The following is a 15,641-nucleotide window of genomic DNA, read 5'->3' as shown; positions in this document are numbered from 1 at the left end:
CATCAATAAGCACTAGCAAACCTAAGGGCAATAAATTTCTGCAGCTGACACATAAAGACACCAAGGGAAGCAGGGAAAATGATTGCTGATGATTCGTTCTAACTACTTGACCTTCTGACCTCTTCTCCAGATATATGACCAGGATGGGACACTACAGCACTTTATTGATGGTGGGGAACCTAGTAAGTCGAGCTGGATGAGGTATATCCGATGTGCAAGGCACTGCGGAGAACAGAATCTAACAGTAGTTCAGTACAGGTAAAGTATATTTTGATTTACCACCTACAAAGCTGAAGCCATTTGGCTTGCATATACAAATTCAGGCTTGCCACTGGTGGGTAAAAAAACAAAACAAAACAAAAATCCTGCAGAACTCTGGAAGGACTGGCAGACATTTTTTTTTTTTTTTTTTTTTTTTTTTTTTTTTTTTGCTTGATTTCTGAAACCTCCTTAGTTGCTATGACAGTAAGAGCATTCATGAACACTTAGGATTAAAAGTGCTAGTAGATGGCCTCCTTCACTCCGTGCACATGCTGAAGTTACTCCCACATCATTAGAATTTCCAGAATGGTCTGAATTAGCCCGAAAAAAACCACTGACTTGGGGTGCTTTTCCCAAGCAGATGTATTCACACAGATAAGTAGATGGTCAGAGATTCAGCCTCACGTCTCTTGCTTTCAGTCTCCTTCATGCTGTCGCCTTTGAGGAATAGCTTTGTTTGCACAACAGCATGGGAAACCAAGAACTCTCTACCTTCCCACCGATACCTTTCCAAAACCGTTAGACTTAGTGGCAGTGACAGAGCCAGGGTAACTCTCCTGCTCCCTCTAAAGGTGGTAGTGGGTTTGGCCCTTTGATGATTCAGGATTCCTTTCAGTTCATGAGGCAGTTCCCAGGCATAGAGAAGCCCCTGGTTTCCTGAAAGGTATGGGCAAAACTCAGAGGATAACAAAGGCAGGGTGGAGCCATCCCCATTTCCCGTAGGGGATCCACATAAGGAGGCCTCTGGGGAGCTGAGAAGCAGGGTGGATTCTCTGGACGCTCAGTCAGTTCTTCCCAGTGCACCTGCTGGTGAAGCATTTCCATTTAGTGCTAGGGAAGGCTGGAGTGGAGACGAGAGGGCAAAAACGAATCAAATAGGAAAAAAGCCCCACCACTAAGCCTTCTTTTCTCAAAATCCCTCGAAAACGTGTGCCATATAAATATATGACCTCAGTTATAAACAGCCGTGTTCCCTTTAGAATCAGAAGCAACTGTTTAGCTTTATTAGGCACCACAGACACATCAAAGCAGAGGGCTCTGTGCTCAGCAACTTGGAGTCCTGCCTATGGCTATTTATTTTCCTTTCCTTTTTTTTTTTTTTTTTAAATTAAGCTTAAGTTTTTCTTTTTAACTTTCTTCCCCTTGTTGGTTAAAGGCTGCACAAATTTGGCTTGCTCTCTGAGGTCTTCAATTAAAAAAAAATTTGGGCAGTGTGTGACTCACCGCCTTGGTGTTCAGTGCAGTTTTATTTCATTAAATAACGGTTTAAATGAAGTAGCACAAGACAGTATTTTATTACACTGCTGTATATGGACTTTGTTCACCTTTATTACAGCTGCATTTCTGTTGTGAGGTTTTATACAAAACTCTGAGCTAGAAAATTAGTGAAGATTGTGCTTGTCCATTTAGTAAGATAGTTTGGTTCTGTAATGGGTACCCAAGGAGCTATTGAGGCAAATTCTGAATTTGGGAAAACAAGAACCCCCTAAGAGGAAGGTGGGCATGGGTAAGTCATTGCCTATCTGTCAATATTAAGTGGGTTTTTTACAACTCCCCCTTTCATGATGGTGCTTACACTATGAGCTCTCTCTGCTGATCTGTTTTCGATTACTTCAGATCTTTATAAAATGAACTACAAAAATACAATTTTAAAAACTGGCATTCATCACCAGTGACCACGTCCAAGAGTAAGAAAATAGAAAAGTTGGACCCTGAAGAGCCAGTCTAATTTTTATTGTACATGAATGTCCGCTTCACAAAAAGTCAGCTGGTTTAAATTCATTCTGTTATGATTTGTAATATCTAAATGGAATTTTCTTCAAAGGGCCCTTGATTGATTGACCCTTAGCTGAACGTTTTGTTTTTATTTTGAGGCTGACAATAATGTTTGTTGGCATGTGTTCCACTTCAACTGCGTTGGGACGCCATGAAGCTATCTTTATGAGTCATCCAACCACAATACTAAATACATGTCAGCAAAGGAAATATTATCTGAAAAGGGAAAAATCCCTTTGATGTGCTTCAACATGCAGAGATTTCTGCGAGTTTTGGAAGCTCTGCCCGCTTGTAAGGAATGGTGTACGCTTACACATTTTTTTCCCCCTTTCGGTCTATTCGGTGCCTCAGAAGACCACCCATTGCTTGAAAACAGTTCTGCTCTTTCAGCAGCAAAGTGTGTCATTTGGTTTTAGCACATTCATTTGCCGGGCGCAGTGTTTATATTAAGGGAAGCCAAACCGAGAGATGAAATGTTGCAAGGGTGAAGTACAAAGTAGACTCAATTTTTCTCAAGTTAGGAGATGCCAGTGATTTATAGCCAGCTCCAATTTTGATTTTTTTTATGTAGCAGTGGAAAGAATTAATAAAATGCACAGCTCTTGGAGATGCAGAGGGAGGAAGGGTAGCAAGAGCTAGGCAACTGGCTGGAGTTTTTGTCAGATATTCATAGAATGTTGGGAAAAACATTCTGCTTAGCTAGCAGTGCCCTCGTGAGACAGAATGGCAGCAAGTAAGGAAAATAACAAGATAAATGAAATTTTTGCAGCTGCAAGTAAAATATTGAGAATCTGCACTTTTTTATTGATCTTTATGATCCTATTGCCAAGAGCCACTTTGTGGTGACAAAATATGTTGACAAGTGCATATCTCACTGCCATGAAAAATGTGGAGAAGCATTCGCCTCATGTCTGTAGTGTTATACAAGGAACAAATTGCCCTGCTACAGCCAATTCCTTACAGAAAGGAGAAATTTAAGGCCCAACAACCCTACACACTTTTATCTTGAACTTGAGGTTCATATTTGTAGCAATTCTTCATTGAGAAAACCAGTCTCAGTCTCCTCATTTTTTTAATCTGTAAAATTTTTTTTTAAGTACCAAAGCTATTATAAAAAATGTTTATTTCTCATACCTTCACTGTATCATTTCAGCGTGTAATCTTTCAGCCAGAGTAAAGTGCTCCTCTTGTATTTATTGAATTTCCATCCATTTCACATAGGAACGTTTTTCTCTTCTCCTGTATCAAACTTTAGAAAAAGAGCAATGGAGAGAATTTTTATTTCCCTGAGTCCTTGTATCACAAAGCTGCTTACTTAATTTTATTACAAATTTGGGAACTCCCAATGCCAAGTTGCAATAATACATTTAATGCTTTTCCTTCAAATAAGAAGTCAATAGTTTTTATATATGAGGTTGGGGCACCAGTGTCTTTGCAATTTTCCTGAGAGGGAATTTTCTCATTAGTGTGAGATGAAATTTTTTTTTTTAATGAACTCTTCCTTTCTGATGTCTCCTGGGCTAAATATCTGTCTCTTCAGCCAATTCATTCTAGGGAGGGTCATTGTGGAAATAAACTGAATGCTGTTTATCATACTGAGTTACAGACTCTAATTGGTTGCTGGGGACAATCAGTTGGGTGTAGATTTATTACAAACAGAAACTGTTTAGATGGAGCTGAGCAGAACTTTTTCGGGGCAATAAAAATATGGATGGGGGCACATGAGTCCTATGTATTACTAAGCTGGGTTTTCTTTTGTTTTGAATAGGTCGAATATATTCTACCGAGCCTGTATAGATATCCCTAGGGGCACCGAACTTCTGGTGTGGTACAATGACAGCTATACGTCTTTCTTTGGGATCCCCTTACAATGCATTGCCCAGGATGAAAACTGTAAGAATTTATTTTAGCTCTGAATTCACATTTCAATTTACCTATTTCAAAGCTAACTTTTTAAGAGCTTTTTTTGAAACTCATGGAACATGGTTCACTAAAATAAGTAACACAAACATATACAAGTCTGTTCCATTGTTTTCTTTTCCCTGCATGTCATCTGCTTTATCGTAGGGCATCTTAACCTGTATGGGCCAGTCCTTCACCTATTAACAACTTCAAAGCCTTTGCCAGAATTTTAAATAATAGTTGAAGCAAGTTAAGTCAGCTGGTATTCACTGAGTACCAACTATGTGTCTGGTTCTATGCTTGCCACCTTAGGGATTACAAGAGCAGTGTAAGATTCACCTTCTGCTCTGAAGGGATGTATAGTCTTGTGGGAGCCACACTGTATGCAAAAATGAAATAATAAGAAAGCAATGACATTTAATCAGGGGTAGTACCCCTTTAGTTGATTGGGTGTGCTTCCTCCTGCTTCCTCCTACATAGTCATTTGCATGACAAATAATATTTAAAATGGTAGATATGTGACTGAAGAATTTTTGTGTCTTTCTAAATTTTTTGTCTAAAACCATGTCTGGAAACATGTAATTTTCTCCTATCTTTATTACCATACCAACCATTATCTTTAAAAGAATTAACATCTAGGCAAATGTAAATTTGCAGCAACTTTCATGTAAACTTTATATTTCTGCTCTATCAGTTATCTGAAAAGTATTTTAAAATGATTTCCAGCATTTGGAACAGAATTAGCACTGATGTGCTTCAGTGAGAAACACTGATTTCAGTGATATTGTGTTTTCTTGTCACCAAATTGACTAATTTGTGAACTGATAATTTGATGTTATGCTACAAAAAGAAACAAAGATAAATGTCTTTTGATAATGGATAAGAAACTTCATTTTGAAAAAAGTGGGTTTTTTTTCATTTTCTTCTCCTCTTTCTCACACATGCACTCACACACCAAAAACTACAATTTAAAAATGCTCATATTATGACTCATCAAAATGCTGATGGTCAGATATTTCTTTCCCATTTTGTCTTTAATTTCTTTGTAAAAAGAAAAATCATCAAAAAGCCTATTACTATCAACTTTCCTTTTCTATTTTACCCTAACCCCAAAACCAATATCAAATCAAAAAATGAATCTTTGGACATATAGTACATTCCTCTGACATTTCAAGCTTCCACTGGGAAGTTTATTTTCTGCTGCTATATTCCTGTTTGAGGGAGTTCCTGTTTTCATAGGAGAAAATCTCAGTGTTGGCCATGAGTATGTAGTGAGAGGCAAATGTAGATGTAGAAGTCACTGTGCTCTGCCTCAAACAGAATGGCTCCATGCCCCATGCCCCCAAAACTAGATCTTTATCTATGCACAGAAAGGCATCAGTGTCAGCCAGCCTCCCCATCTGCTAACATGGACTTGTCTGTATGTTGGAACCTTGATGTAACCATCTAGAGTGTTTGATCCAAGAGGATTCTAGAAATCTCACGACATCCTCTGTTTCTTCTTTTAATACAACCTGCTACAGACTGAAGCTGTTGTTGTGGTGTGAGTGTTGAGGAACGTCTAGAGTAAACATATCAAGGCCAAATATTTGTTTGTTCATTGTTCAGATGTATAAGGAACACCTACCATGAGCCAGTGTCTTTGCTGGGTGATGTAAATATAGCAGTGAACAAAATGGACAAGAATCCCTGCCCTCATGGAGCTTACATTCTAATGAGGGGAGACAGATTATCAACAGATATATAAGTAAATAAATAGTTGGCCAGATGGTGATAAGTGTTGTGGGCTAATAAAGCCAGAAAAGAGATAAAGAGGTGCCAGGAGTTAGGAGTTATAGTTTCAGAGAGTGAACGGGGTAAGCTCCACTGGGGAGGTGGACTTTGGGCAAAGACTTAAGATGGTGAAGGAACAAGCCATGTGTTAGTAGGTAGAGCATTCCTGGCAGCCAGACAATTACAAGTCCCAAGATGGGAATGTTCCTGGCATGTTGGAAGAGCATCACAGAGGTCAGCATGGGTGAGGCAGAGTGAGTGAGGTGAAGAGTGGTTAACTTAGATGTGGGTGGGTGCTAGGGCAGGGAAGACCTTCTAGGGCCCTGGAGGCCATTGTCAGGACCCTGGCTCTGACTCTGTGTGAGCTGGGCAAAGGGGGCTGTTGTAGGGTTTTGAGAAAAAGAACGATTTGACTGAATTTTTTTCAGGAATACTCCCTGAGTGGAGACTGGACAGGGGGAAGAGCAGGGAATCCAGCTAGAGGCTCTTGCAGGAATCCAGGGGGAGAGATGATGGTGGTTTGGATTAGCATGGAAGTGGTGGAGGTGGTGAGAAGTAGTTGGATTCTGGATATGTTTTAAAAGTAAATTCAACAGCATTTTCTTACACATTAGATGCTGAGTGAGAAAGAGGAGTCAGGGATGACTTTGAGGCTTTTGGCCTGAGGAGCTGGAAGGATGGCATGACCACTTACTGAGCTCTGAGCCAGAAATGGAAACTGTGGAGTGACCACTTAGGAAATGCATTTCTTACCCTTGACCTGGATCTCTGGAGTGCGAGACTCATATCTGCATGGTGCTTCCACCTGACAATGCTGTCACATGGACGGGAGGGATTGTGGGGTTGGAGTAGAGCATTTTTGGGTCTGTGTGCCATTCACAGCCACCTGACAATGGGTGTCTAAGAGCGTTCAGATTTGGTGCCACCATGCCAAAAATGTACTTTCTGGAAAAAACATACCAGTTTGCTTTTCAATTCTTCTTTCTACTAGTGTCTAACCTGAGTGAAGCGTTCTTGAGATTGATGATTAGAGTATTGAATAAACTCTACCAGGATATATGATATATCATTTAGCACCTGAAGTCCTTGAAAGAAAATTTGCAAAGCTACAACAGCTTGAAGTATTGTAGACTCAGTAGGAACACTAAGTAGTTCTTTTGGGTTCTGTTCAGAGCTCTAAGTAACGGTTGAGCGAAGTTTAAAAGGAATTAAGCCATTGACTAAAGTGCTCAACAGTGACAATCCCCTTTCCCCCAAGGGTATTATAGGAATTTTATTTCAGTTCCTGTCTCAGAGTCATATATCTGTCATGTGATTGGCCACCCAAGAAACCAGCAGAAGGCTTCATCAGATAGTGTGGGGGAGATATATGACTTTGACTGCCTCTAAGATGGATTCTCATTCCATGTGATTCACTGGGAGACCTGGGAACACCTAAATGAGGATTCTTTCTTCTGTGCTAAGAAAATACTCTGTGATTTAAAAGCACAAATGTGTGAAAGGGCATGGACAGATCATTTAACAGATAGCCTTCCACAGCCCTGAGTAATTTAAATCATCTCTACTGGATTAGCAATTCTAAGACAATTTTCATCCTACTGAGCTAGCCACAAAATAAATCAGGTACCTAAAAAGAAGCTTCTTGGGATCAAATACTTTTTCGATAAAATACCTCCACAGAGCCTCTTTATAGTGCTATGCGCACAGTGAACAATGAAGAATGTACACTGAATAAATACTGAGAATTTCTATTACCATTATTAGAAGGGATTAATTATTTCAGGCAGATTTTTTGTTGTTAATGAAACTGATACCTGGACCAAGGCATTCAAGGAAAATATGATTTTACTTACTGAGTAATATTAAGCACCTTCAGTTATAAAAATATAACTTTCTTCCCATGGTTCTTTCAACATTGAAAGTACACATTTCCTATCGAGCGTGTGCGGTGGGTTTGGGTTCAGGACGTGCCCCCTCCACTGGCGGCCCCAAAGCAGGGTGGCTGTGGGTACACTCACTGCCCGGACAGCTCATTGAAAGCCGCCTTGACTCAGAGAAGACAGCAGTTCAACAGGCATTTGGGTTCTGGAAGCAATTCCTATGTTATTTTCTTTTTAAAAAAGTCATATTATAAATGTAATAGAGCTCCAAAGAGAGCGCCTTTCCATCCACTGTGGGCCTTTCAAAAGAGCCTGAAGGAACGCCTGTGTCGACAGATCGCATCCGCAAGAAGGAATGAGGTTCCCCAAAGCTTCCAGTGGGGGATTAGCTCCTGCAGAGTGTAAAGACCTTAGTGTATTCGTATTCATTTCAGAGGAAATTAAAAAAAATCCTAGGAATAAATGTTAAACAAGTCTTCCTGCTGCTTTTTCTGTCTCGGCATATGAAGCTGAGGTGGCAGAATGTGAACCTTGATGGCAACAGGGGAGTTGCTGCACCAGAGTAAACCCTGCCTCCTCGAGGACCCCTGCCTTTTTCTTTTGATTTTAAAGAGCAGAAAATAAAAAGGGGGACCTCTGCACGGTGCCCCTTACCCCCACTGTTCCACCAACAGCGAGAAACTAGGTCAGAGTCAGGAAGGCCCTACTCAAGCCCTTAGCAGTGACCTTTAGAAGATTATGTATAGTTCAGTCCACAAGACCATCTGTGCAGGGCCCCAGGGGAAGCATTGTGATAGGTGCAAAAACCCAGGCCCTGTCCTAGAGGAGCTCAGTCTAGAAGAGAACACATAAGCACATAACCGCGATATCAAACACCGTGCAGATGCTGCATGATGTGGCCACAACAGAGAGCGTGAGCTTGTGGCTCTCAGGCTCTCTATGTCGTTCAGCTGGGAGGAGTCCAGGTTCCAGGCCTCTTGTGTACAGTGCAAAGCTGGGGTTGGCTTAGAATCAGGAGCCAAAAAATACTATCCTGTCCCTGAATGGGGAATAGAAAAATGCTTCCCTCAAGCCAGTAAGCTAAGGGACTGTCCATCTTGGGGCATTGGTAAAAACAGTCATACTCTAAAAACTAGCCCTAGCCGTAGGATGTTATGAGGCTTGATTTTGCACTACTTGCCAGCTATGGAAACCCTGAGCCAACAGACTAATATAAAAATTGGTCTAGAGCTGTTGAAACCTGTAGGTTCCTAGAAGAACAAAGAAGTCACTCACCAGGGATACTTCTGACTCTTCTATAAGACTCCAGCAAGAAGGCAGCACCCACTAAAAAAGGTGTTGACAGAGACGAATGACAAAGGTCTCAGGGAAAGTCACTGTTATGAGAGATTTGGCTTTTTGCATGCTGTAGGATATTGTGGTGTGCTGCCTCAAGTCCAGCTTTGCTACTGGATGGAGGCGCTCGTTCCCACTGTTTGTGGGAGTGTAGCGGGCTGACATCTTGGATGAGTTGTTTCCAGGAATTACCTTTAGTCCACTTGAACCACCTCACCCTTGGTCATACTTCCTCCCACAGTAACCCATATCCAATGACTGGTCAATGTGGGATGTATAAAGGACTGGTTCCCTTACCTCAAACCAGGACAACCCTAAAGGACATTCATTCCATCCAGCTCCAGAGCTGTTAAACTCTTCCCTCAGCCCAGTGCTGCTTGCCTCACTTCCCAACAGGTGTTGATCCTGAGAGCAATCCCCAAACCCCAAATCCCCATTTCAGAGTCTGTTTCCTGGGTGACCTAATTTAAGACAGGTACTCCCAGGTTTCCATTTTCAATCCAGACCTCTTTACTGAGCCCCAGCCTCCTCTCCAGCTGTCTTGGCAACATCTTCACTTCCATGTTTCTCATGCATCTCCAACTACACCTGTGTAAAACTAAAACTACTCTATTCACTCCCACTAACTGCCTCTCCCATCTTTCAGTAGCTCTCACTCCCAATCATCCAATTGCTCTGTCGAGAAACCTTGACACCTCACCCTTGCTCACCCTTCTATCCAATCAACCACCAAGTCCTATTGATTGCATATTCTTAATGCATTTCTTCAGTTCATTTCTGCTGCCACCTGACTAGTGTCACCATCCACTCTGGCTTGGACCCCTGCAGTAGCCTTCTGCACAACTTCACACTTTCTTTCTTTAGTTCATGGTGGCCAGAGTGAAGTTTCAACTATTTGCTTATTTTATTGTTTCAGTTTATTCACTTGTTTTGTTAATAGGTAGCTCTGTCCCATAGAGCAAAATGCAGAAAGTACTGTGGACATGTAAGTCTCCTTCCAAGATGCCATCAGTAATGTTGGCAGGTTCTCAGGTATTCTTTCAGAGATAATTTTTGCCCATTCAAGCATCTAATATTCCCCCTTTTATTCTCTGGCTGTCATTCTCCCACATGTATATGTAGCACACTGTATACATTGTTCTGTACTTTGTTTATTTACCGATACAGAGCGATGATGCCTTTAAAGCATAAATCTGATCATCTCACACCTGAACTTAAAATCATTTTTTGGCTTGCCATTACTCTTTGCTAAATCCCCAGTTCCTTAATATGATAGCCTATGGGTCACAGAGAGTCTCCAGAAACATTTTCTATGGCCCATATAGTATTTTACAATATTAGATTCCAAACATCTCTAGACTGGCCATACCCTGTTCAGAATGTTACCGCCCCCACCATCCTCTGTTGTGTTAACCTGTCTACCATCACCCCATCAGATATTTCTGTGGCCTGTCCAGCTCCCACAGGCATTGACAATTGTGCTGCCTTCCTCTCCAGCCTCGGCTGCAGCCCATCTCCTCTTTTCTCTCTGTCTACATTGCCTTTTTTTCCATTCCTTTAGTGCCCTGAGCTCCTTCCTACCTCAGCATGGTACAAGACTCTATGGCAAAGCTGCCGATATTCCATCTTTTTGCATTGCCTTTTCCTCCCTTTGCACTTGTATGATGCCCGTATACCCCCTCAGGACTCAGATTCTCTCATACTCCACGTTTAGCCATCCCTGATTTATCATTTCCTGACATCCTTTCTTTTCTCTAACAGCACTTACCACACTTGTCGTAACTGTACTTTGACAATTCCAAAATTTATGTATTTCTTTTCTTAACATTTTAATCTTTCTGAAACTGGCAGGTGTTTTGCAATTAATGGTGACTTATAATTTTAATGGTGAAATTAATGGAATGTTACATTTGGTGAAACTGAGTGAATATTTATCTGTAAAGACATCAGCTTAATATCTTTCTTTCCCACTAGAGTTTATGTACCAGAGGGCAGTGACTATGGCTTTCCTGATCCCCCTGTATCCATGGTGCCTAGCACAGGGTCAGGCATGTAATAGATGCTCAGCAACTATTTGTGGACTGAATGAATGAACGAGGAAGGGGTAAACTGAACTTTGTTTTATAGATCCTGAATTTGCCTCTCTCAATATTTTAACTGTCCAGATTTCATGAGTTCATGTTCTTCCTTGACGGTATCCTTTAAGGCTTTGGGAGTTTGCCCTCTTCCTCTTAATCTTTGCGTTTCCAGACTGAAGAGATTGACTAGCTCAATATTGCTTCATGCAGAAACCACTTCATCTTTTTGGTCATTTTAATAAGCCATCTCTGCACCTTTTGCAGTTGTCTATGTTTTCTTTCTTATGTTGGGATGAAATTTCCTGTCCTTTTTCTGAAAATTTCCTGTGTTTAGTTTATACCTTTAATGGCCATAGTCAGTGAGGCTGATATTTAGGAAGAATAATCTTGTCTTCTAAAAAGTGCTGCTTTAAATTTTTTTTAGGAGACAGGGTCTTGCTCTGTCACCCAGGCTGGCGTGCGGTGGCATGATCATATATAATAGAGCATTGTAAACTATCGTCACCCTACTGATCTATCAAACACTATATCTTATTTCTTCTACCAAACTATAAATTTCTACCCATTAATCAATCTCTCTTCATCCCTACTCCCCTGTCACCCACACATTCTTTCTTTTTAATATAAAGGTTATGTGACCTTAATAATTTTTTAGAATTAATCAATTAGGTTACTTTTTTTTTTTTTTTTTTTTTTTTGAGATGGAGTTTCACTCTTGTTGCCCAGGCTGGATTGCAATGGCGTGGTCTTGGCTCACTGCAACCTCTGCCTCCCAGGTTCAAGTGACTCTCCCACCTCAGCCTCCCAAGTAGCTGGGATTGCAGGCACACGCCACCATACCTGACTAATTTTGTATTTAGTAGAGACAAGGTTTCTCCATGTTAGTCAGGCTGGTCTTGAACTCCCGACCTCAGCTGATCCGCCCACCTCGGCCTCCCAAAGTGCTGGGATTACAGGTGTGAGCCACCACACCCCGCTCAATTAGGTTACTTTCTAGGAGTGTAAGTCAGAGCTCAGAATCTATCATCTACACTTAGAGTATTATTTGTATTATTTCCCCCAAAGGCATTTTATTCCTTTTCCTACAGTGAAGTGGCTGGCCAGTGTTTCCCGCTCTCTTGCATGCTGATGACATCTTCATTCTATGGTTTTCTCATCATGCATTACTTCCTGTTAGTCTGAAATTGCCTGGCTTGTAAAAGCTTAGTGTTGACTAAAACCTTGTGGGCTTCCCTGTGCTTTGCCTCTTCTGGATTAGTAATGAAAAGGCCAAACAAGAAGGTTCTACCCCAATCTCTGACAATGCTGCTGTTTTTATATTTTATTTTTAAAAATGCCAGAACATGGCAAAACATTCCTTCTTGTCTTTCAGTGCCTACTTAAAAAGTAACAATCTGTGTTCCATAAAATATTTTTTAAGTGTAAAAACAGTCCACAAATTCTATATTGATTATATGCTTTTGCCCCAGAATTCAAATATACATAAATATTTGTATATAGAATAAAGACATACATACAAACATACATAGGTAGGTGTGTATATATATAAGTATCTATAACATGTATATATGTATAACAAGTATATATAATGTGTATTTATATATAATACACACAAAACAATGTACTAGCTGTAAAAACAACCTTTAAATTTTGAAACACAGCTGTTGAGCAGAGATGCTATGAGTGTATGGTCAGAAAAAGAAATTCTGACTTATAAATCTGAAAGCTAAAACTTGCCACCTAGATGTGTCCTTAAGTGAATGTGTGACCCAGGGCAAGTTACTGGACCTTCTTGGGACTTGGCTTTTGTCATTTGTAACAGGAGAAGGTAGGATTAGATCAGTGATTCTCAGCCCTGATTTCACTTTAGAAGCAGTTGGGGAACTTTAAAAAATGTAGATGCCCAGGCCCTATGGAGAGATTATAATGTAGTTTTTAAAGATTCTCCTGTGTGAGTCTAATGTGCAGTAGCCAAGGTTAAGAACTGCCAACTACACAAACTCTAGACTCTTTCCAGGTCTGCGAGTCTCTTGCTTTACTTTTCTTTCCTAAGATAGTATGGGCTATGCCGACAGAACCCTGCAGACAGAGCTAGTCCTCTGGTTGGATTTGCTTGACACATGTGATTCTACAGAATGTTCTGAGTTGAAGAATGCTTAGGCAGCACACCTACCCCTTTCTGTGCTCACTCGTGGCATCTCCCTGTCCACTTGAGCACAGAGCTTCGTGGCCGTCACAATCCCCTACCCTTGAGGATGCCTGCGTCTTCGTGCCAGGTAGCATTCTCAGCGATGGTCTGTGGCAGGGCATGAGTGCTCCCAGGTCATTGTTTCCTGCCACGCAGCCTTGAACCGGTGGCCAGTGGCCATAGTCTGCATTATTTTGTTACTTGCTATCACAATCTTTTTGTTGATCATCCTTTTCAAAATTTTTGGTCTCTAATTTCATTCTCTTGACCACCTGGTAACTTTAATCTCTATGAGCCTTGAAATGACCCATAGATGTAGTAGTTACTTAAAAAAAAAAGAATTTTTTAAGCCTATTAGGTTCTAATCACTTCTGGACCTATGGAATGACCAGCAAATAGTTTATAAATATTATTAACTCACTAACGTCTTAATAAAAAGAACAACAAATTCTAGATTTATATTATTAGATTATTATTAGATTATTAGATTATTATTAGATTATTTATATTATTAGATTTATCTCCTCAGAAGTATTTCTTCTAGTTCTCTCCCCACTTCCACTGCCACCACCCCAGTTTAGGGCCATCTCCCTCACATCTGTCACTTCTTCTTCTATAATAAAAATGGTAGTTGCCATTCATGGTAGGCCCTGTAATAAGTACTTTCATTGATGTATTTAAACCTCGTAAAAGGGGACTTTAAAGACCAGGCTGCTAAGACTCATAGGGCCGAACATCTGTTGAGTGTCAACCATAGGTCAAGCTCTTTACTAAATGCTGCCTCTGCTTTATGCCATTCAGTCCTGAGAGTGACTATTTTACATTATACCAGGGACCAAGTCATGGATTTAGATGTTCCATACTTGCCCAAGGGTCAATAGTGGAGTTAAAACCTCAGCCATCTCAGCCACCACGTCATGCTGCTATTATTTTTTTAGAAGCGTTAGTACCACTGTCCTCATTTTGCAGATGGAATAACTGCGGCCCAGAGCTATTGAATAGTTTGCCTAAGACCACTAAGCTAATAAGAGGCAGAGGCAGGATTTGAACCTAGGTCTTTCAGATTCCAAAGCCTGAGTCACAAACACCACACTTGGTTGCCTCCTACTCTTTCCTTATCCACTTGCATCCCATCTGTAAATCAGGTCTCTCTCAAGCCCTTCCTGAACACTGGTTCTATATTTCTTGCTATCCCTCTGCTCAGAAATGGTCTGTATCTATTTCCTAGGTCTGAAGTCTCTCATTTATTTATTTGGACTTTTAAGGCCCTCTGAGGTCTCCTTCTGACCCCCAATCATTATTCCTAGAGTGACCAGATCCCATGCCTTGCTCAGTCAGCCCGTCTCCCTTCCTATCCCACCTGCGTGGTAGACGTCTCCTGCCTCCAGGTGTCTTTCATCTTGTTCATCTGTTCAAATAGCTTTTCCTGGATACCTATCCTGTGCTGCCAAGGTCTGGAGAAAAGCCTGAAATTCTCCACCAGTCAAGCTGAATCTATTTTCTCTGCACTGCTCAGGGCTATCCTCTCTGGGCAACATCCCCTGCTCACTCCCTATCCCTTGCTGTGCCTCCCATCTAAACTCCCTCCAGGCATAGGTGCAGTGTGGTGCTCACTATGGACTCCTGTATGTCTCAAGTCGTAAGTGAACTCCATGAGGGCAAAGACAATGTAAAACAATCCTGAGCATATAGTAGTTGCTTAATAAATAGGCATCAGATGAGTTATTAATTTGTGATAATAGTTTTTTTCTCCTCAAATCAGATGGTTATGTTAATTCTGAGTCCAGAAACACAAATTCTTAAAATGTTGATTTATTTGATTTTTTTAAAGTATGTGTTATTGTGGTTATTTTAAAGGCTAGTAAAACTGATCTTCTAAACTATTGCTATTCTCCTAGTAAATGTCCCTTCAACGGTAATGGAAGCCATGTGCAGACAAGACGCCCTGCAGCCCTTCAACAAAAGCAGCAAACTCGCCCCTACCACCCAGCAGCGCTCCGTTGTTTTCCCCCAGACTCCATGCAGCAGGAACTTCTCTCTTCTGGATAAGTCTGGGCCCATTGAATCAGGATTTAATCAAATCAACGTGAAAAACCAGCGAGTCCTTGCGAGCCCAACTTCCACAAGCCAGCTCCACTCAGAGTTCAGTGACTGGCATCTTTGGAAATGTGGGCAGTGCTTTAAGACTTTCACCCAGCGGATCCTCTTACAGATGCACGTGTGCACACAGAACCCCGACAGGTAACCCTGACTCTCACTGCTGACAGTGTGTTTGCTTAGTGAGACTCACTGCTTGCCTGCCCGCCAACTTCTGAGCACCTCCACAGGGGAAGCCTTGTGATAAGTGGTGTCTGCATTCTGGAAGGTCAGAGAGAAATGTGAGACCACTGCTTGACTTTCTTGCATATAAGGGCTGCACAGACAGGTTGGTGGCTGCAGAGAGGAATC

The 15,641-nt window shown here is 41.2% G+C and overlaps 1 protein-coding gene across 1 annotated transcript in view; it reads left to right on the top strand.

Annotated features, from left to right (window-relative positions):
- The window catches only part of PRDM6 (PR/SET domain 6), a 106,070-nt gene that overhangs the window by 67,347 nt on the left and 23,082 nt on the right, over positions 1-15,641 (top strand). Inside the window, exons 4-6 of the mRNA XM_008014254.3 lie at positions 131-258; positions 3,806-3,930; positions 15,092-15,434. Of these exons, the coding sequence (XP_008012445.3) occupies positions 131-258; positions 3,806-3,930; positions 15,092-15,434 (596 nt within the window). The remainder of the gene's footprint in view (positions 1-130; positions 259-3,805; positions 3,931-15,091; positions 15,435-15,641) is intronic.

Source organism: Chlorocebus sabaeus, chromosome 23 (assembly GCF_047675955.1).
Source record: "Chlorocebus sabaeus isolate Y175 chromosome 23, mChlSab1.0.hap1, whole genome shotgun sequence".
Lineage (NCBI taxonomy): Eukaryota > Metazoa > Chordata > Mammalia > Primates > Cercopithecidae > Chlorocebus > Chlorocebus sabaeus.
This window is presented reverse-complemented; position numbering and strand designations above follow the sequence as displayed.